This window comes from Micrasema longulum, unplaced genomic scaffold (genome assembly GCF_059751315.1).
Source record: "Micrasema longulum isolate JH-2025_06_02 unplaced genomic scaffold, ASM5975131v1 h1tg002338l, whole genome shotgun sequence".
NCBI classification, from domain to species: domain Eukaryota; kingdom Metazoa; phylum Arthropoda; class Insecta; order Trichoptera; family Brachycentridae; genus Micrasema; species Micrasema longulum.
In genome coordinates, this window is record NW_028279488.1 from 39960 (window position 1) to 62926 (window position 22967).

Genomic DNA, 22967 nt, shown 5'->3' on the forward strand with positions numbered 1-22967 from the left:
CTGAAGTTTCGCGTTATGGCCCTGAAAAACCATGTGTAACACATTGAAATATGATATATATAATAAAACTCCATACAAATTTGAGCTAAAAAGTCATTCTCAAAGGAAAGGAATGACCAGCGGAGGTTGCAAGTATCGTCGCGTCATATCACGTCGACTTTGACAAGCAAAACAAGTAGTACAGTAAAAAGCACGGACTGTTTACATCGGTCTAATGTAAGTTCTATCCAGTATGTCGCTCCCTTCCGCATATGCGTCACATTTGATTATCGTTTCACTATACGCCCAACTAACTGAGCGGGACAGATACAAGAGATAGCTGGTAACATATTTATAAAACGTTTTTGATATTAGAATAGCTATTTTAAACAAGTGATGATTAGGATTAAAATATTACTTACCGATGAAAGGTTATACCATTGTTTTTCTAGATCGATTTGTACAGTATCTTAGGGTGCATATGGGTATTTTAATAATTGCGAGAAGAAAAGCAGCCGGTGAACGCTCGCAACAGACTAAAGTCCGTTCTGTCAAACATATGACAATTGACCGCAGGTTGAGGGAACATGTTTTGAACGCTCATGTTTACTCTAGTTATATACATCAATGGTGTAACATAAGATTTTATTTAATCTCTTATCAGTCTGACAGTATTGGACACAATGAAACCCTGACGGTGGTAAAAATAAATAAATTAGAAATGATTTAAACTAAAAAAGTTTTAACAAATTATATTTATTTTCCATGTTTACATATAAGGTATATTATTTTTAGAAGAAACAAAGAGTTATATACTGAAGTACGACTTTTATTGCAGAAGATCTCATATTACTAACACAACACACAATCATTATCATTTTTCTCAAATATTTGAATTCACGTTAGTAAATATTACTATATGATCGCTTTTAATACACTGATTTTTACGTACATCATTAATACTATTAGTGAACGTGACAATTTTGTTACAATCCATGTTTTATGGTTGTTTTTTTTTTCTTGTATTATATATGTAGGTATTACAAAATGAACTGAAGTAAAAAAACTAAAGGCAATTGCGCGTAATAAAAATTGAATGCATCCAATGAAATACATGAATTGAACTATAAAATGTCAATAATTATTAATAGTATAAGTAAATATAAACGTTAATGATATAAATGCTCCGAAGTCAACAAGTTGTCCGTGTCCTAATGCAATATTAATGCATTTATAATTGGTTATAAGTGACGTTAAGAGGTAAATCAAATACAACACAAAATAAACGACCAAAAAAACCGTTATGATAACAATCGTTATTTGTTATCACTCTTTTAGTTCTAAATTAATGTTTTTTTCTTTTGATCGGCGGGTTTATCTTCCTATCAATATCTTCCATATCAATAATGTAGAATTTAACCGTTTGATTGATCAGTTTCAGTGTCGTCGTCCGGGGGCGGAGCGCCAGGGCTGTACTCGGGGGGTGGCCCCCTGGGGGGCCTGCCTCCCCTGGCCGCCAACCTGCTCTCCCACCACCGCCTCCTGGAGCTGTCCCGGCTCGGGCTCCGCCACTACGACCTCGCGCAGCACATGCTCACCCAACAGGGTGCAGTCACCAAACTATTAGGTAAGGTATCACAGAACATACATAATTTATTTCATTCTCTCTGTTCCAAACATATGATTTATTGTTGAAAACTACAGAACCAGCACTGGCTTCTTTTCGACAGTGCCAAGGATGCTTTGACTTTTTGATTAAGTATGCAAAGACCGCTGAAACGCAAAAAAAAAATTAGCTCACTTTTCGATAGATAAAACTTACCGAAAAGGCAATGCCCTGTCTCTCTGGGAACATAATTATATTTTTGTTCTTGATAGATTAATAATCTTTTGAATGTTTTATTAATTGATTGCTATTTATTGAAGATTTGGTGTTTATTTTGAGAACTCCATATTTAAACTTGTAATATTAGAAATCAAACACTGTTTTGAGTCACTGAACACTTTATTTTATTTTTACAAATATAAAAAATTTAAAAACAAAAATTTCGTGATAATTGTTTCTCCTTGTTAAGGCATTTTGACATCCGTTTGAAAGTGCCCTAACAAGGCAAAACAATCGTCACGAAATTTTTGTTTATATATTTTTTATATTTGTAAAAATAAAATAAAGTGTTCAGTAGACTCAAATCAGTGTTTGATTTCTAATATTATACATTATAATTACTATTTATTACGTTTTACGTTCAAGGTTTTTTTAAATTCGAGCTACTCCTTCATATAAAAAATGCACCTTCTCTAGCCACCTTCAAGAAACGCCTGAGACATTATTATATATCCCCAGAATCCTGAACTTTTAAATATCTATTTTTATCCCTTTTCCTTTCCTTGGTCGCTCTTTCTTAATAGCATAAATAAATGAGTAAAACACTAGATTATTAGCAATAACTATTTTGGAAAACTATGCGCCACTCAAAACAGTAGAGGGAACGAAACATAAAATAGAATGGGAGAATCTTGATGAAATTAAAATATTTTAACTACGTTTTATCTTATGGGCGGTTGAAAATATCCGCTAAAAATCGAAAGAAATGGAAAAAGAGATGTGAATGTTCACTGCTAACCAACCTTGATGATTGAGACCAAAATAATTATAATCAGTTGTGTTGTCAGTAATCACTAAGCATTTATACTAAAATAATTGTATTATCAGAAGCGCGATAGTCATCAGATATGATGTCAACCATTTATTGGTTGAATGCGCAGATATTACAATTTAATGTGAGTTTCCTTGCATTTGCCAATTTTGGACTGGACTGTTATATTCTTATTTACAACAATAAATAATTCATTAGAAACGCTATACAACGTATAACACAAAAAAAATCGACAGCAGCGAAGCTATTAAAGAAAAAAACTGGCCCTTCATCACATTAAGCTCCTGAAAGCAATTCGTGATTAACCAAGCTATAGAACATTGTAATATTCTATTCAAGAAAGTAATCAGCGCAATTTCAGTAACTGCGTTAAAAATTTATTATATATTTTTTTAAACATGTCTTTTTGTGTATAGAAACAAACATTACATTGCGATAAAAAAAAATCGAATCACTTTTATTAGTATTAAATCAGTATAACCGTAAATATGGCCTTCCATCGACATTCCACCCTCCATTAGAGATAATGGAGGGTGGAATGTCGATGGAAGAAAAGCCAATGCAATTGTTACCAAAAATACGAACAATTCTGTTTGAAATTATGGTGTTTGTCAATATTACAGTAAACTTAAAACTGATCTGTTAATTTATTTATTTTTGTTGGTTATAAATAAAAATGTGGATTATTACAATTCCTACATGCATACCTATGTATGATAAGCAACTCCACACACCTTTTAAATACAGCTTGAAACCGAAGAATGTTTAATTTCTAGAGTTAGAACATAATTTGTATTCCCAGGGTGCCCTGTTTAACGCCCCACCCCTTAAATAAGTGTCCTCGGGACATTTGAATGTTGAATTCTACCAACAAACGAGGCGACGACTCTCCGATACTTATCGTCCGCTCGGCTACTTGAAAATAATATTAATTACCACCTTGGTCATATTCTCATAAAACAAAACAATATTTTAGCCTCGAGACAGGTCTCACAAGCGATCACTGTGTGATTTATGCCTGAATTTTGGTATTTCGTATAGATATTACTTAGAGAAACGGAGCCCAGATGGTTTATTAGATAGGAAAATGAAATTATGGCCATGTAATTATACGGGTTTTCTTAACTCGTAATTATAGCGTGATTTTTCTCAATTTATAATTAGGCCCAATGGTTTTTGTGCTACCAAAATTCGGTGCCGCTTGTGGCAACTTATAGTTGGTAGCATATCGGTGATCGCTGGTTTTGTATTTGTATCCAGAATGCTGGAGGCTTTGCATTAATTCGATTAAATATGATCAGATTCATTTGAATAAACACTGTCTAACTCGTATCGTTTGCCTCCTGGTTATGGATGTTATTTCTTTCCCGTGAGAGGATTTTTTTAGAATATTTAGACACTATCGATTTTTTATCACTCCATTCATTGATCAGATCGCGTCCGTATACTCTCAAGTTTTCGCAACTGATTTCGTAATGGAAGCATTATGGAAATGTATACATGGGATTTGAATACTTAGATTTCAATCAGAGCAGTAAAGCATTGAAATGTTGGCATAAAACTTGAAATATATTTCATGTTGTCAAATGAAACACTATTCCAGATGTTTTGAATTTAATTGATTAAAATGAGAATTAAATCGACTTTAATTTAAATTCAAATAAAATAAGCAGCATTCTTTTATGTTATTGCTGATTATACATTGTATTTTATATATTTTATTTGAAAACATTGATAATATCAGGGAAATAAATATGGACCGTAAGCTGAATTTGGTTTCAAAAACTTCACTGATCATTAAAAGTTTCAAAACTTAATTATTACTTAAACTTTTTTAACTTAAATTTATTAAATATAACACTTTGTTAGGAGACTAGGTATTTATATTTATTTAGAGCACTATTTGATAAAGTAATAGTAAACTCAAAACTCTCTAAAATTTGTTCATTAATTAAAACATATCATTCCACAATGTGAACACTGATTCAATCTTTATTAATGAATTTCTATATAAGTTTTGTAGAAATATCGTATTTATTATATGAGTGCGATAATTTTGCATAAAATAATTAAAAATAAATGCCTTAAGCTCAGACGATAAAGTTTAGAATTCTTTCCAAATAACGAGTAAAAACCGTAATTTGAATGTTAAATGTATTTCTTTAAACAAAATTGTTTTGTTATTTCCAAAATCGTAATATATAGTAATTTAGAAAGAAAAAAAAATGGTATCGTATCAAAGTAGATAAGTCTAGCTACTTTTATTCGATAGTCGCGATGTTTTAACATCTGCCATAGAATTAAGAATAGTCCAGAAGGAGCTTAGAATCATATTTATATACATCGAACTGTGTCCAATAATTCCCCCACTATGCCACACTTTTGCCGCGCGCATTCGTGATGCACGATGGGAAAAAATAAAATTATAATACAAACGTAAGGTAAAAAAAACAATATATTAATTTCTCGAAAATTTTATTGTGCACGCGGAAATATTGATTGACACAACGGAGTAGATAAGTAAAGGGTCATTAATTAAAAGCAATTGAATTAATGAACTTTAAACTTAATAAATAAAAATAAAAAAACCTAAAAAGGATATTTTTATATCATGTTAAATATTATTTGATGTTTTAAAGATAATGTCGGTCAAACGTCCACCACAGAGTTATTTAATCCAAGGTCCAATTTTCATTATTTCTCTTATTAGATGAGCAAAGTAGGATAAAAAAAATTACAACCCTGGCAACACTTACGAGATTTCCTTTTTGTATCTTCGACAATCTGACAGATGGAAAAATAATTCAATTTTTAAGTAATGCATTTGCTACTTAAACATTCGTTTGCTAATTACACTTGAAATGTGATACCATCCTGTTTATTTAAGATCCTAGCAGTATTTCTACACTTTAAAAAGACACAGCACGACATAGCTGAATTCAAATCAGGAGTTGCGTACTGAGCGACGTCCACAAAGAAACCAATGGGTCAAAACGCAAATCTCCTCATTTATGAGTAGTAAAGTCGCCTTCTGTTTGATGTGCGTATGCGGTTTCTGGACTATTCTTAATTCTAGGACTTCTGCATTCAACGCCTTAGTCACGTGCCTTAAAGGGTTATTTTGTAATAAGTTAGTCAATACAAAGCCCACAGTAGTAGTTAATGATTAGTTGCATACACTGCACAGTATCTACTGCACAGTACACAGTACACAGTACACAGTACAGTCAACACCGCCACCGAGCACATGTTTCCGCGCCGTTAGGCCCATTGAAATATTTCCATTTCTTCCGCCTGTCCATCTCGTAGTGAATTAACTACTCCATTGTTCTGCTTTAAATGTTAAAAAGATCACCCGGCGCAGGACCTGTCGATACAACAGGACTGGATTCGAAGATGCCCACCTTACCTTTTACCTCTTAAAGCATACATTTTGTTTGGAGTTGCATTACTACAAGGTTCATATTAATTTAGTTAATTACAAGGTTCATATTAATTTAACCAAAAACTTGACTCCAAAAAAATACTTCGAAATATAATAGGGAATTATCACATACTACGAATACCGATTCAAACATGTGAAATAGATTTAGAAAATCAGATTGTATTTTCAAATTCAATATGGATATTATGGAAAAATGTTTTCACACATAATTTAAAAAATTTAATTGTTGAAAAAAATGTCTTCACATTAAAGCGACATCTTTGGCCTTGACAATTGTGACGTCAAGATTCGTGACAAGATTCTATTTAATTTAAACGGTCACAAACAAAGTTCAAAATTTATCCAAATCGTGACGTATTAGGGTCGTCCAATATAATAAGCCGTTTTCGCAATAAGCAAACAATTTTTTTTTACTCGATAGTATTTCATAGACCATTATTTTTTTATTTTTTTAAAAGTTACTCGTATATCCCCATTTGTATTGTTGCTGTGTTTTATAATATGTGAGGATTGTGGAATGTTTCGGCTGTGGCCTGTTGCTGGAACTTCTCCGTATATGCTCTAATGACGAAGAAACTACAGTAAATTCGCCAGTAGAAGGCGGACTGTTGTTCGTCACGAGACCTTGCGATCCGCTTAAAGAACGTTCGGCAATTGGAATTCTGCTACCATTGTAAATCATGAAATATTTATATCATGTACAATATTACCTCTCTTGACGAGTCCTTCTGACTTATAACTATATTAATAGCGTGGAAATCCTCATTTAGACTTCTGCATCGCGCCTCCATCTACAGTTGGATTATCTGTAAACTGTTAATGAGTGCAGACAATCAATTCAAGAAAGATGTGTCAAAGTAGTTATGTTTAGAATTTTGCAAAAACTTGTACTTTTTTGAAAAACAATGTTTAAATACCTATTCATTAAATTCTCAGCTGCCGCGATTCTTCTTAAAGTTTTCAAAACACATATTCGGAAATGTAATCGCTTATTTGGTCAAAATGCGACCCTGTTTTAGCAGTAGCGATTGAGACATTCGTTTGAGATTTGCCCTGAACACTGAGAAACAGTATTCCTCCATCAGCTTATACCATCATTTCCTGCATTTGATTTTAGTACTACGTAAACAGTAATATTTTATGCGGTATCGATTGTGGACGTTTGCAATGACAGTCTTTAACTATTGATTAATAAGATTGATACCGTATTCACAAACGTGCTTTACCCCGTGAGTCAAAAATTAAATAATATTAAATTTAACCAAGGTCCACATAATTCTGAATGAAAGACATGGTTGACATTTGATATAATTTTTCATAAGCTATGTAAATTTTACTCGACATGGGGATTTTTTTCATAAGGACCGATAAAGGCATTATTAATATTATTAGTCCTTCAATCAGAGACGTTTCCGGCGTTTTAGTTTCGCACGAATAATGCAAGAGATCATTTTTTTGCATGATTTCTTCCAGTTTTAACTCGTATCTGCTGATTCGGGGCATTTGCTTAATTCGTATTTTGTCGTCGTTAATAATACATGTTAATGTTTAAAATGCCTATCGAAAAGTTCCCAAGTCGTAATTTTTTTTTGCGACATGTGTTCTCCCTTTTAGCCTCTGCCCTCGCAGATGTTCATTTTTTAATGAACTCGGTCAAGCAAAATGCCGATTATTCATCTCTTATACAATGCCGGTACTCCTATACGGGTGCCAATATTGGCATCTTACCAAAGCTCAAAACACCAAACGTCTGAGTTTTGAGAGTAAGTACTTGGGGAGAATATTAGGCATAGAGTGGTTCAATTTCACAAATAACACTGAAGTCCGATAACGGACGCAGCAGCCTCCTATAACAATCGTGAATGTGGTGGTGGACCTGGCTAGGACACGTGCTGCGCATGCCTCTGGATAACCTAAACTCGAATTGCCTCTTTTTTACACCTGCGGGTTCCCGCCATTCTGGAAGGCCGTCGATGACGATCTTTATTCGGTGGAACTAAGAGACTCGGGATTGACGTGTGAGGAGGTGAGAGTACCAGCTGGTGATAGAGTCACCTGAAGGCGTCTGATAATGTCCACATGCTCCATTTAGGAGCGGATGTGGTGGAGTCAAAAAGCTCGTAACTTGTTAAAAAAAAATCTGTGTTGACTTTTTTACCGATTTCCTAGTAGTAATTCATTATTGTCATTAAATATTTTCCAGCTCATCGGCATAAATGTTGTAAAATCAACGGTTTTTGTATCTTTTTGCATCTTATTCCGATATCGCGAATTGTATGTCAAGAGCTGTCGATGCAGAAATAAAGATGTGAAAGTTAATATGTGTTTTGATTCCATATAACTAAAGATCGTATCTAAAATATGCAATGCATTAATGAAATATTTAATTTTCTCATATCTCCCACGGTCCGTTGTCTCGCAAACCTCTTTCCTCTGTATAACGAATAATGAAATGAGTGGTTTCCGAATTGTAACGGTACGCCATACATTGTTCTTCGTTCGCTCCGTTTAAACGATCACTGATATGGCGAATTAAACGATATTCCTCATTGTTTTTACACGAGGCTCGCGCTGTATCCGGTATTCATATCCCGACTAATTAATACGTTTGCCGGCGGTATTTGCATTTCAACGTTTTCAATTTTGGATTAATAACTGTGTTTTGCAATCATTCAGATAAACCTCAAGCGGAAAATATTTTTTTGTAATTATTTTGAGACATTTTGTATTATTTTAGGAGCATATATCGTTCAAATTATTTAATATTTATTGCTTCGAATACCAGAAATATTTGAATCGGATACAAATTCAACTTTAGCCTAGAGGAAGCTAAATTTAAAATCAACTTTTATTTCATTTCGATTAGTCGCACAGAGAAATAATATGTTTACTCAGTTTGTTAGTCTAGAATTATTAAGCACAGTTATTAATTATTAGCCTTTAACGTACTGTGAAAAAAAACTTCTTCGAGTCACACAATTTACAACGCCGCTAAGCGTACACACAGGAACGGGCGGGTTAATTGTACATATTTAGATTATTTTTAAATTAACAAATAAACCAATAATGAATAAGTTCATTGTATTAAATATGCGCTTTCATTTGCTGTGGAATAACTGTTATTTTATTTTTCGTCATATTCATTTCATTACCAAAAAAGTTAGAAATCTTTATATTTCAATGTGGAATAATATTATATACCCTCAAGTCATATATAATATGCTCTTATGAACAAATTGAAAGCTTTAATTATGTTCACTTTTTTATATTATTTGTTTTTTCCTTTTTATGGTTTACCTTTTTCCCAACTCAGATAAGAAAATTGGTCCAATGGCGAACTATCGTAATATTATTGAAGTATTGAGAATACATAATTAAAACTAAAATAAGTCAAAATTCAACCGTATAACACTAAAAACAAAATTAATACTTAGTATCCTTTAACCACAATGTATGTTTTACTGTGGATCTAAGTTCAAGATCCAAAATAACAACTGTCAGTTTTACCAGGTAGCTATATTCATACACTCGTAGCAGATGATGGAGTCGACCGCAAATTGATCTAATTCACCATTTTAGTATACCCACTCTACACTTAAGGTGTCACAATTACCCATTTCGTTCCGTTTTAGAAGTTTTTACTAAACAGAAGTCTCCAATAGAGAGGTTAATTTTGTCGTTGGTCACAGAATTTCATTTATTTGCGACGTGAAAGGGTTCGTGTCGTGTGATTCATTTCGACTGAACAATTGTATTTTTAAGATATATGTAAACGATCTGATGACAAGGTTTTGCGAATCTGTAAAGATATTCACAGAGGTAATTGATTTAATGGATCGAATTAATGATGAGAGTTGTTTTAAGCATTTATTGGAAAAAATGGTGTTGTGAGTGAAGAATGATTTTGAAATTCGTACTTACTCGTATTTTACATCCACTTATATTTTACTTTTAATATTTGGAGAATAAATTATAAAAGTTGTATTATAACTGACTTTTACCCGCAGCCTCGCTCACGTGAGATGAGGGAGAAATTGGTTTCGTATTGAATTAGTTTTTTATATATTTGTTTATTATAATTGAAATATATTTTTTCGGAATAGAAATTTGTATGGATTGCCGGTCCTCCTACTATTGATAAAAGAAAAAAAAAAACGAACAGTTAGTCGTTATTCTGTTCACAAATCAGAAATCTTACAACAAAACCAAAAAGAACAACAAATTAACCATAGATAAAGAAAGTCAATTATGGCAATTTAAGGAATTCATTTCAAACTGGTTCTATTTTACATCCAACCTTACCGCCTACTCATTTTCAAATAATGAGACTCATTGTTGGTCTGATATAAATATTTTTATCTTTATGCAAAAAAAAATATAACCGGTCACTACGTTGAAACCTGAAGGAAACACAAACAAACAAACACACTTTCGCATTTATAATATTTATGAGCATGGATGGATACAAATACAAAATAAAGGATACAAAATCACCGAAAAAATTCTCGTATTAATATCACTTAATTACGTCTTGAAAACCATATTTCGGAAAACGAAATTTTCTGAACGAAAATACACGTAAAAACCGTAAACAGACCAAATAATCAGTTCAGTTAAGTTCAGTGCCGAATAAATCGGCGTTTATTATAAAGCGTAGTATTATTATATGTTTGCAAAACAGTAAAAATGTGAAAAATATACAAATAAGCTAAATTAAAGTAAAATTAAAGTGTAAACAAACACATTGGGCACTGGCAATTCTCACTAAGTATAGTAAATATCTGTTTTAGGGTTGACAGTATTTTTAAATAAATAAAAAATGCAGCAGATTTTTTTTTAGAGATGTCTAAAGATAATTAATACAAAATTGAATAATAAGATGACACAAAAATATGGTAATCATACCAAAAATTTAGTTCATGTCATAGTTTGCTGTTTTTCTTAAGTAGTTATATTTATATAAACTTCATAATTTAAGTATTTTTACAGATAGTTCGTTAGTCGGCATAGTGACGTAAAGTTGAAAATCAGATTTATACGAAACCCAATTTACTGCAGAAGTTTGTACGGTAAAGGTGCAAGGCGCAGTTTCAAATTTTAGCATTTTCTGAAGATGCAGAAGCAGCTTACAGTGAAAACCTCTTCGACGTCTAAAGATGCGATGCACAGTGTACGGGTTAGAGTAATCATAATAAATAATCATGCGCGGTATGTTGACACTTTCATAAGGCGGGCTGGTGATAAAGATTCTGTTCTAAACGTGCATTACGCGCACAGCATGTAATGTAATCAGACTGTGAAGTTTCTCACGATAGTTCCCCATAGTCCATAGTCCGTGCTCTACGCCGGTCCATATAACTACTGCCAGTGTTTCCAATATCCAATTATTGTAAATAGATGGATTTTTATCATCTAAATGAGAGAGCGCGTGATGGGAGAGTCGAACACTGAAATCAATTTTCCGACTTCCTAGAACTGAGACCAGTGTGTAGTCAGTGTATTGTGTTAAGCTAGCAGAGCCGGTGCAGGGTATTCTGGGGCCTAGAACACCCGCTAAGCATACTTTCAAAAATACCGTTCTGTAGCATCTAAAAATGTTCTATTTTTTTTTTCAATAACATCCTGTCATATTTACGTTGTTTGGAAGGATATTAAAAAAATATACTTGTTCCATTTTAGGGTTTTTATCATATCTACATACTCCAAGTGACATTTCACGCTGGCTTTGCAGTAATATCACACTTAACAAATAATTATTTCGACAGCCGACTTTTGTTTTTTTTCTTTCAATATTCAGCTTAAAACAAATGTCTAATAAAACGGTACTGAATGACCACCAAAACTATTATGTTATGTTAAAAACTAACCTGAAGCGTAAGACTGATCATCTTACCTTCATGTAACAAGAAAATGATGAAGATATACTGCGATTGGTGTACCGATGCAGTGTCCTGTGAACCATTAGGTGCGGAAAGGGAATGATGATGATGATGTTAAAAATTAAAATTCTGAGTTTTGAAGGTAAGTGCTTGAGGAGAATATAAGGTAGGTATAAGGTTTTTGATTTTATATCTGCGGGTTTCTGCTGTCCTGGAAGGCCATCGATAACGATTTTCGGCTGTATTTAGCGGAACTTAGGATTGCGAGAATTAAGTGGGAGGAGGCGTGAGTGCTGCCTTAGCATTAGATCTTCTGGAGGCGTCTGGTGATGTCCACGGATGTGGAATAAAAGATGAAGAAATAAGTTAGAGATCAAAGAAAATACCGAATAATATTTTAAACATATTTACCTACTTACCTACATAAACTTAATTACTAATACAAAAAAAACATTAAATTGGATTTTGTTTATGATAATTTATTTGTAAACAGTTACACTATTTGTCTAGCTTTTGCAATAAAAATTCAGTTTAATTTTTCGCCTAATCCTTATACCGACTCTGAAACCGCAGTAAAATACCTCGAGCTAATAGAGTAGAGCCGCACGTTCCCTAGAAACTGTTTAGTAATATATTTATGTAGGTCCTATCTCATTCTATTTGATTCGGTTTTATCAAGAGAACTCATCAACAATCAACTGTCATACTGTTACATATGGAACGTGGAGACGAAAAGATGATAAATTAACAATAATTAAAACGTGTTCAATTGTAATTTGGGTATCAGATAAAGTAGTTTGTCGGTTCTGCATATTTTTATTTCCTTTCCAAATTCGTCTTAAATACTTTTTTGACAATTATTGTTTCCAACCTTTCTAAATGAAACATAGGCAATGTAGCTAAACCGTCTAGTAGCAGGTAAGTAAAATAAAATATTCGTAAACAAAAGAAGAAATAAGTCAGTAATATAAACACAACTACATTATTTTCTCAAAAATAATAGTTAGGTCGCACTTGTCATACAGATCCACACGACACGCTAAAAACAGTATTGATTAGTTTTTATTTTTTAGTGGCTATTCTCAGTTAAAAATCCCACAAAAGACCATTGGTCGGCTTCATTATTCAAATAAATAAAAAGTGTCGAAAAAATCCATCGACCCTATGTAGTTGTAGAGTCGATCTTGTAAAATAAATATTATTTTATATAAAATCTGACAAGTACTCTGAAAGAACTTTGATAATGAAGTATATTCTAAACTTTGATGTCTTAATTACATTGTTTATGTCATTTTCCTGTTATTTCTGTATGATTTTTAATGGCATTGTCATATTTGTGTTTGTATACCAAAAAATTCACCAAAAACAATAAAAAAGGAATGGCCCACGCTCAGACGTTTAAGTCTTTGTGGGCATTTTTTCCAAATTTAAGGCTATGTTTATTTTTAGAATATGTATTTTTTCTCTTTTTCTCTTCTAATGTTTAATAAATATAATGTATAAAATATGTAATTTAATACATACATAATATGTAACAGTATGGAAAAATAAACAAAAAAAAAAAAAAAAATATGAAAATATTTTATATTTTTAAAATTAAGCTGTTAATAAGAATTATATTATACATTAACAAGTTGGTGTAGTCCGATAAAAAGTACGGAAATCATACGATTTTGCCATTTAGAAAAGCCGTTCTTTGAAAATCGCGCTATTGAAAAACCTAGTTAAGTTAAGTCCTAATTTCAAAAGGCATAATCTAATTTAATCGTAAATAAACTCAAGTAATAACCTTAATAATATACCAAGCATTTAACCCACGAAATTACTTGTATATCTGTTTAATCAAAAATACCTTGAATTATTGTTTTTTTCCAATGCACATGTACTTAATTTTTTATCGACGTTTTCAAATAGAAAAATCCACGTTTTTTTGTCATACTATAGCTTCAACACTTATAATAACACAATACGAACTGTGATATAAATATGCGATGAAGCTTAATTTTAAAATATCTCGGTAGGAGTAAAAAATACTTCATCTGACAGCCTGCCACCGCTCGGGAGTTGTTGCATTTAGCATTCCACAATTATTATAAAGCAAATTGCGTAATCAGTGGCCGTAGTCTAAAGGCTGGCCACTGGCTATGCTACCACCGTCAGAACATTTAACTGCATGACACGCTTATTATTGCACGTTATTATAGCCACTTTGGCCATACATGACTAAATGACGTAGTAAAACCAGTCGAAGAATAAGCATTAGCAAGGAGTCAACTTGGTGCAAATCGCGCAGTAGTCATTGCGGACTTCAACGTTTTACGTTTGTATTTTTTTTACGGATTTTTTTTGTTTTTTGGTGCATATTTAAATGTCTTGTCGATATTCCTACTCCTCAAAAATAAATATGATAAAATTGTAAAATTCAATAAGTACGAAAATTTTATTTTCACTATACAGGGTTGTGTTTTTGTATCTCAGATTCACGGATCAAAGTTTAAAACCTGGCTCTGCCACAATTTGATTCCATTTTTTTAATAGTGAGCTATTTATCACTCAATGGAAATGGCCACAAAATTAAAATGCTTTGGGAAACCTTTAAAACTGTTTTTTTTTTTTTTTTTAATAAATAAAGGTACTAAAATACCTACTTAAAGATCATCAGGTTGATTGTTTTGATTGAGCGTCATGACCAATTCTTTTATCAGCTTGGTAGTATTTTTTTACAAAAAAGAAATGATTTTTTAAATTAAAATACTATTTATTTTATTAGTAAAAAGAATACATGAATTAAAATATGTATTTATATCAAACAAACAAGTAATTATGGATGAACGAAAAAACTTGTATTCAATGTTTTAAATAAAATTAAATCATTATCGATGGCCTTGACAGCAGAAACCCACAGGTACAAAATCAAAAACATTATACCTGATATTCTCCTCAAGCACTTACCTTCGAAACACAGAAGTTTAATTTTTAACATCATCATCATCATCATTCCATTTCCGCACCTAATGGTGCATAGGGCACTACATTGGTACATCAATCGCAGCGTATCTTGATCATTTTTTGTTAGATGAAGGTAAGATGATCAGTCTTACGCTTCAGCCACCACTCCAGGGACTATGAAATATTTTGGTGTAAAAACACCCTTTTAAATAAATATTTCATATCAACCTTGTCGGAAATCGAACCCGAGACCTTTCGCGTGGTAAGCGAACGCGCTGACCATTACACCACGAGGCCGAATTAAATACCCAAAGCGTATTAAATGAAAATGAGACAAAAAAATATATACTTCACGCATTATTTTTGTGTGAATGTATCATTACAAAAAAAACAGATTTCATACGTTATAAATAACAAAAGTGAAAACACATTTAAATATATATTATATCGTCATTACGCCGGCAATCCAAATGATCGAATGATTAAATATTTCTTCAAAATAACATTACTTATTGTGTTTTTTTATTATAAAAAAAAAATTGTTATAAAATATAGCATTTAAAAGTACGTTGCTTAAATTACCTCATGTTTTAAATGTTACTTAAGTGTTATTGCCGGCGCAACGACGATATGTATGTTTTGATACCTTTTAAAAATCGTGTCCACTGCATCAAAATTAATGAAAGTTTTCAAATTGATTTAAAACTGATACAATACGAACAAACTGCGTTGCGCAAGCAGCCGCCATTTTAGAATCAGTAATCCATATGCACGTTTCCTCATTGAAACACAAATTGCCCTTCTCCAATGAATGAGGGTATTGTGACGAATGCAAGCGGCACGCAGCGAGTTACCTCGCAATTAACAACAGTACCTATAGAGACCTACACAGCCCGTTCATATGCTAAATACCCGACATATGCTCCAACGCGGAGGGAGACGACAGACAAACACTCAGAAAATAAGAAAACAAGAAAACACCCATCACAATCGTAGGCTACAGAGCTATGAACACCAATCTTGTTGATCACCCCATTCTTGGAGACAAAGTTCCGTGTTGACTCCTGGGGATATTTGGAGCAACTGAGCACACAAATCACACAAGCGCTGCATTCCACATCTTGATATCAGTTTGTTTCTTCAGCTGCAATAATAAACTGCAATTATTATTCAAATGCAACACAAAAGAAATATTATCCATTTTCCCTTGATCTTTCAGCTATTTCGTTTAGCCAGACAAAAATGTCACTAATTTTGTCTGGGTCTGTTTACCCAACACGGTTGTTTGATGCATTCCCTTTTGAAGTTTTGTGGCGGTCTAGGCAACGGCCATACGGGGCTCTGGATTGTATTTATGCTTATATAGATTGCAATGTTCACGCATTGACTACAAATTTTGAGACCGCTATCAGAACATTATTTTTTAGGAGTTTCTTAAAAACTTTTTTTTTCTATTTTTTCTAATTTATTTTGTTGCAACATTTTCTTTCGATTTATTTTTATATTAGTTAATTTTTAAACATTTTCAATGATTTTCTTTCTGTTGTTTTATAGTAAAATCGGTTATTCATTATTCAGTTTCTTGCCGGAATAAATCTTTATTATAATTAAAAGCCTATGATAATTTTCTTACCAAAGCTCAGAACACCAAACTTCTGAGTTTTGAGAGTAAGTGCTTGAGAAGAATATAAGGTATGAGGTGGTTCGATTTTATAACTAACATTAATGTCTGAGAACGGACGCAGCAGCCTTCTATAACGAGCGTCTTGAGAATGCGGCGGTAGACCTGGCTTATACACGTGCTGCGCATGCCCAAGTTGCCTTTTCTTTAAACCTGGGGCTCACGCCGTCCTGGAAGGCCGTCGATGACGATCTTTCGACTTAATTCGGCGGAATTAAGGTACACTGGATTGACGGGGGAAAAGGTGAAAATGCTGGTCGGCGATAGGGTCTCCTGGAGGCAAATGGTGATATCCATATGCTCCACTTAGGAGCGGATGTGGAAAAGAAGAAGAAGAAGATAATTTTCTACTTCTATGAATTGTCTAATCGTATCTCACTTTAGATTTCTACTTTGGAGAAAAATTATAATCTCTAATAAATCTCAATGTAACTTTTATGGACTGCTACTTACTATAAAGAATAAATAAACTTTGAAATGAAATCAATAGTTTGCCTTCAGTTTCTACGTTACCTGGGTGGATGGAAAGGTATCTTATCTGGTCGCAATAATTGGTCAAAGACACGCAACCGTACTTCTGTTCAATTTAATTACGTATACTAATATTACTGTATTGAGGATAATCTATCTATTAACCACCAACAGATAATGATCTTAGAAAAAAAAACTGTATTCATGATTCATTGAATGATAAAATAGAAAAAAATCCGGAAGAAGCTACTAAATGGTTTTAAAAAATGTCTCAAGGAACATTTTTTTTATCGATTCCTTTACATTGTAAGGGTAAAATGCTTTTTCAATATTCTCTTTTGTCATTATTGTTTATAAATAAATTGGGTTTTGGTTTCTTGGGAGTACAATAAGTTCCTGGTCAGGGGCTTCGAAATTTAATTCAAACTCCATCATCATTTCATTTGCAAATTTTCGACCAATGTTTGCACCAAAAATTGTCTCTAAATAAATACGTAAAGTCAAACAGCATAAACATTTTGAGTAATTATTTAATGAACTATTTTTTTTTCACCACTATTTGCCGGGAGGCCCAATTACAGTGGTGAATTACAGCACAAACTACCAAGACTTAAGAAAACTGCATTTTTTTGTATTTTTACCGGAAATCAAACCCAGAATCTTTTGTGGATGAGTCAAATATGTAAGCCATTACACCACGGAGGGCGCTAAATTTAAGGATTTTTTAAAAACTAAACATATAACTTGAGTCTTGAATTTAAAAAAATCTTGTTTGTGTTTAAGTCAATTAGTTTAAAAGCCACTGATAAATTAGAGCAAGTAGTATCTAAACATTCAACCTGTATTTATGAGTGTTATAAAAAATATTTCGGTACATATTGAAGCTTTACTGACAGAATGCAACAAGTCATTACAACGAGTGCCGAGATAATCGCATATAAAGTTTTTTTCTTTCAACGCATTATTTCTCCGACAATTTTTTTTTTATTAATTTTTTTTTAAAGCTCTGAAAAAATTATCTTTATTCTAGCCATAGAAAGAAAAGAACTTAACATCTTGCACCTATATTTAAACATATTTGATAGATATAAATACTCTTGACTTAATGCATTCTATTAGTAGAGCCTCGATATATAAATATTTTGATGCTGGTATATTGAATTTATTTATTGACTTATACACAGTTTATTTCATATTTTTTGAGAAATAAGTCCCAGCTCCATGGGACCAAAAATCCTGTGATTAGTTTGAACTAGTAATTAGTTAACACAAACATTTGACTATTTCACCACAAATATTATGTAGGATCAGAAACATTATAATAATTTAAAAAATAACACATGGCAAATTAATATGGTTAACAGCAAACTCAAACATTAAAAGTCATTTGAATACGAATATTTAAATTTAGAGTAGATGGCTCTTAAACTTTTTCATATTAAAAACATACATCTTTGAATATTCAGACATGTATTAATTATTGTAATATCAATAATAAATTGTAGCGTCAAGACTTCTGATTGTATTATAATTTCATCGCCCGCAAACCTGTTAATAAATGGGTCCTTCCACGCCTTACTATCAGCTCCTGATCCTTACTAAAGGAGATGGGGTGTAGATAACAATTCAGTTTAGACCGAATGAAGGTTTAATAACAAGCAACACGAAGCTGGAATCTAACTTATCTTATTATCAATTTATTTTTCATTTACTTATGATTGGATTAAATTGTTTCCAAATAATCGATTAAAAAAATATGTATCGTAGCACTTGTAAAACAATATTAGTTTTTTTTGTAATAGTATTTTTGCACCAAAACAGGCCAAGAGACCCCATTACAGTCGTTAATTAGGTCCATAACCGAACTTCCAGCTGGTTTTTATTTTAACCTTTAACATACTGTGTGAAAAGACTCGTTCCACACACTGTGTGGTAACCTGAGTTTAAGAAATGATTGCTTGTTTATTTTTATTTTATTGAAGTTATATTTGTCTTGCTTAGTGATCTAATTATGTTTTTTTTAATTAATTTTATTTATTGGGGATATCAACAGTAATACATATAAAAAAAAATATACCAAATAAAATATACAGATAATAAAACCAAAGACTAATATCCACAGAAATACATGAAATACTCGTACAATACATATTAGTGTATGATACTGTATGATATTCACCAGTCTGAAGATGCCCATTAGAGGGTGAAAGCGCTAATTGGTCAAACAAATGAGTGGAATCGTACCAAGTATTTTAAAATAATAACTTATATGCAAATATAAGTTATTACATCATTACATGTCAGTGTGTTTGTGTGAGTGTAAGTGTGTGAAAGGGTGGGTCAGTGGGTGGTATACTGGAATGAGGCTGAACATGTGTGTAAATATTATTACACATGTTTCAAAAATATATAAAATATGAAAAACTAGAAATAAAATATTTTTTGTTAAGTACAAGAGAAAAATGTGTGTTTTAAAACGCGTATTTTAAAATAAATTACATCTCTTTCTCTCAAATAAACAGCTTTAATATTTGTCTCGGAACTATCGATACTTTGTCATTTTCGGTGATCCAGATGAACAAAATATTTTATTAAAATTATCTAATCCACCTAAGTATAAATTTTTTTTTTCTTATGCGTAAAGGTTTGCTTGATAATTACAAAAGCATTCGAGGTAATTATTTAGTAAAGCAGTTGCCGAGATATAAATGAATTAAGTGCAATTTGTTACGCCAGTAATATCACAAGAATGTTTGCGGGTTAAATTTACAAAATATACAAAAGTTTCAAAAATCAAAGTACGGATTAAAGTAAATGGTTAATGTGGCAAATGTGAAAAAAATTAAAATAATCACAGGTCACGCGCCCCGTATATGTTCAGACTTCCATATTTTTCTTTACCAAAATCTATGTTTTTCAAGATATCTTTGCACGTTGTTGGTTTTCATTATATCACTTAACCAAATAATACATAATTATATTTTCAACAGGTATATGAATTATCTTTTTAAATCCTGTGTGGTTTTGATGTCACACTAGTCGACATACTGTACAAAACTTGACATTTCTCTCTTATTTTTTTTAATGATGAAGTTGTATTTTTTATAATCTCAAATGCACATTTTCACATCGGATTTGAAAAGTAAAATTGTAAATAGGATTTTAATGCAAAAAATATTTGACATTGCTAACCGAAGAATGATGTCCGCAAATACAGCAATACATCTGTATTAGAGAGAGCACGAAGATAGAACACATAACAAGGAAGACATCGGCGAATTTATGATTATATATTTTTCGTTATAACAGGACTAAATTGAATGTTAATTTTTTTAAATTATGGAAAATGAATTATTAAACTGTATGACTCTCCGTTTTTTTCTCTCAAATGTCTGAGCTTAAGCATATTCCGTATTTTGCTTGTGGTAACACGATGTTACATCACCGCGCGCAAAAGGATTATTTACCGCAGTCTTTTAAGAGTTAAATTTTTTAAATTTAGCTTCTCCAGGTAACAATCCCTTTTCTCTCTTTCTCCACTTTATTTTCTCAATCCCAACCTTCTTACAATCCTCTTCCTATGTATAAATATTCACTTTTTTGAGTAACATGTTCTATTATTATATTTGTAATAGTCTTTAACTGGACCCATGTACTATGGTTTATATATACTTATTTAAATAATATTTGATGTTTTTCCTATTAAAAATTATACATATAAAAAAAGTGTACACTTCTTTCGTTTTTAGTTATACATCGACCGGTTTCAAGGTAACTACCTCATAATCAATAATAATATTTACTTAGAATCACTCGTGTTACATTTTTTTGTTTTATAATATATTTTAAGAAAAGTAGTATGAAAAAATGAGATAAAAAGAAGATAATAATAATCTTAGCGGTAATATTTTTAGAAGAGGACTCAAAGTAAAATTCGAATGATTATTTAATTTATCAACCATAATTTTAATAAAAAAAATGGGCGTTAAAATCTTACGTTAATAATGAAAGTGGTTATGTATATATTTCCATACACATTTTGATTAGTTCTTAAATTGAAAAAAAAACATTTTGTACTACTTACAATGAAATAGATACTATTACTTGAACTCTGCGACGAGTTGTAAAAATGCATATTTTATAATAAGGGTGACTTTATAACCCCAAGGCTCTATTTAAGAGTAAGGGGTGTGTGCGGTTGTAGTTACCTAAAGCTAAGATAAATTAGGGACCCGAAGTGCTGTCCGACAGCCTTCGGCAGCTACCGTCCCGCGAGCCGAAACCTGTCCTGGCCCTAAATTGAAGAGCAACGGTAAGAAGTATACCGTTGTATGTTGATGGAGTCAATCGGAATTTCCTCCCAATTGTAAGTATGTATACTCATACAAAAAAAATTGTTGCTCTTCACAGGTCATATTAGAAAAGTTATGAATATTTTTATTTTTTTAAATAAATATTTGCGTTCTTATGATTTACCCAAATATTTAATTTTGAGGGCCATTTTCAACAAGTTGTAAATATTTAAATTTATTTCAACAGAGGGAAAAATTTTTAATATGGAAGTCTAGGCATTTACAGGGCTTATGACCTGTCATTGGCTGGTTTAAGTGGCCACTTTACACACTGTGTAACATTGTGTAACACACTGTGTAACTGTGTAATATTCCCTTCTCAAAAAATTTTCCCTCTCTGTTGAAATAAATTTAAATATGAACAACTCCCTAGGGAGGAAATCCAGCCAGTCTGCAAGCATTTGCACATAATCAAACATTGTTGAAGTTGTAAATAACTCACTATTAGAAAATGGAATCAAGTTGGGGTAGAGTGGGATTCGAACCACAGACCTTTGGTCCGTGAGTCTGAGACACTAGCCACAGGACCACAACCCGACCGATAATGCATATTGAATAAAGACGAATTTTTAAAAGTTATTTTTATAAATAAGCGTCGACGATACCTAAAGCCTTATGTTAATCTACTGTCGTATTAGAGATATTTCTTCCAAAAAAGTTGTTGATTGAACACGTAAGATAAAATTAACGATTTCGAATACGTAATATTTGTTTATTTCAAACTTTTTTGACGCAGTTGGTCCTTAGTATGAAGGTAAAAATTTATTACAAAGGAATATCAACATTTTTATCGACGTTTGTCGATAAAGTCAACTGATATTTTCTGTTCCTAGATTGAATATTTCTTAAATCAAAATTTCAGTTGGTTTCATTCACAGATATATGTTTCATTAGTTACACAAGACCATTTACATAACTGAAAAATAAAAATTCTAAATATTTATTTGTTTATTATGGTTCACAAACAATAAGCAAAATAAAAACATTTGTTACCCATCCGGGCTTGAGGGGGGTATCTAGGGTCCTCCAGGTAACATATTTAAAAAAAAAAAATTGTTAACATTATATTGATTTCGTTTTTTGTAACAATGCCCATAATGTTAAAAATATTTCAAAATTATTACCATATTTTTCTGCCAAATTCTTTCAATTCAATATTTCACAATTATTTTTGATTTCCCCCCCCTACAAACATCAAACATTACAATTAATTGCACTATAATTTATTGTTCTTTGATATGTTTTTCAGTTTGCACGCGTGTTTTTTGCCATTTCGTGGCTTTTTTCACAAAAAACTGCATTTAGTGTTTTACATTTTACATGCATTCCCTCTCACAACGCCCAGCAGTACATCCGCTAACATACATACCGCTAACAGGTGACGCGACATTAAATCAATGCTGTCCAACGCTTCTCGGTGAAAGCATCGCGATATCACACAACATCCTCTCGCGACAGTATTTGATGAAAAAATGTATGGATTTCGCAGAAAACTACAAATATTATGAAACAGTTTTAAAAATATTACAATGATAATCTTAACTACCTACGTTC

General features: G+C 32.0%; 1 protein-coding gene across 4 annotated transcripts in view; it reads left to right on the plus strand.

Moving 5' to 3' along the window:
• The window catches only part of LOC148272413 (paired box protein Pax-6-like), a 99741-nt gene that overhangs the window by 30940 nt on the left and 45834 nt on the right, over nucleotides 1–22967 (plus strand). For all 4 annotated transcript variants that reach the window (XM_088240072.1, XM_088240069.1, XM_088240071.1 and 1 more), the window contains exon 2: nucleotides 1415–1606. In XM_088240072.1, the coding sequence (XP_088096198.1) occupies nucleotides 1415–1606 (192 nt within the window). The remainder of the gene's footprint in view (nucleotides 1–1414; nucleotides 1607–22967) is intronic.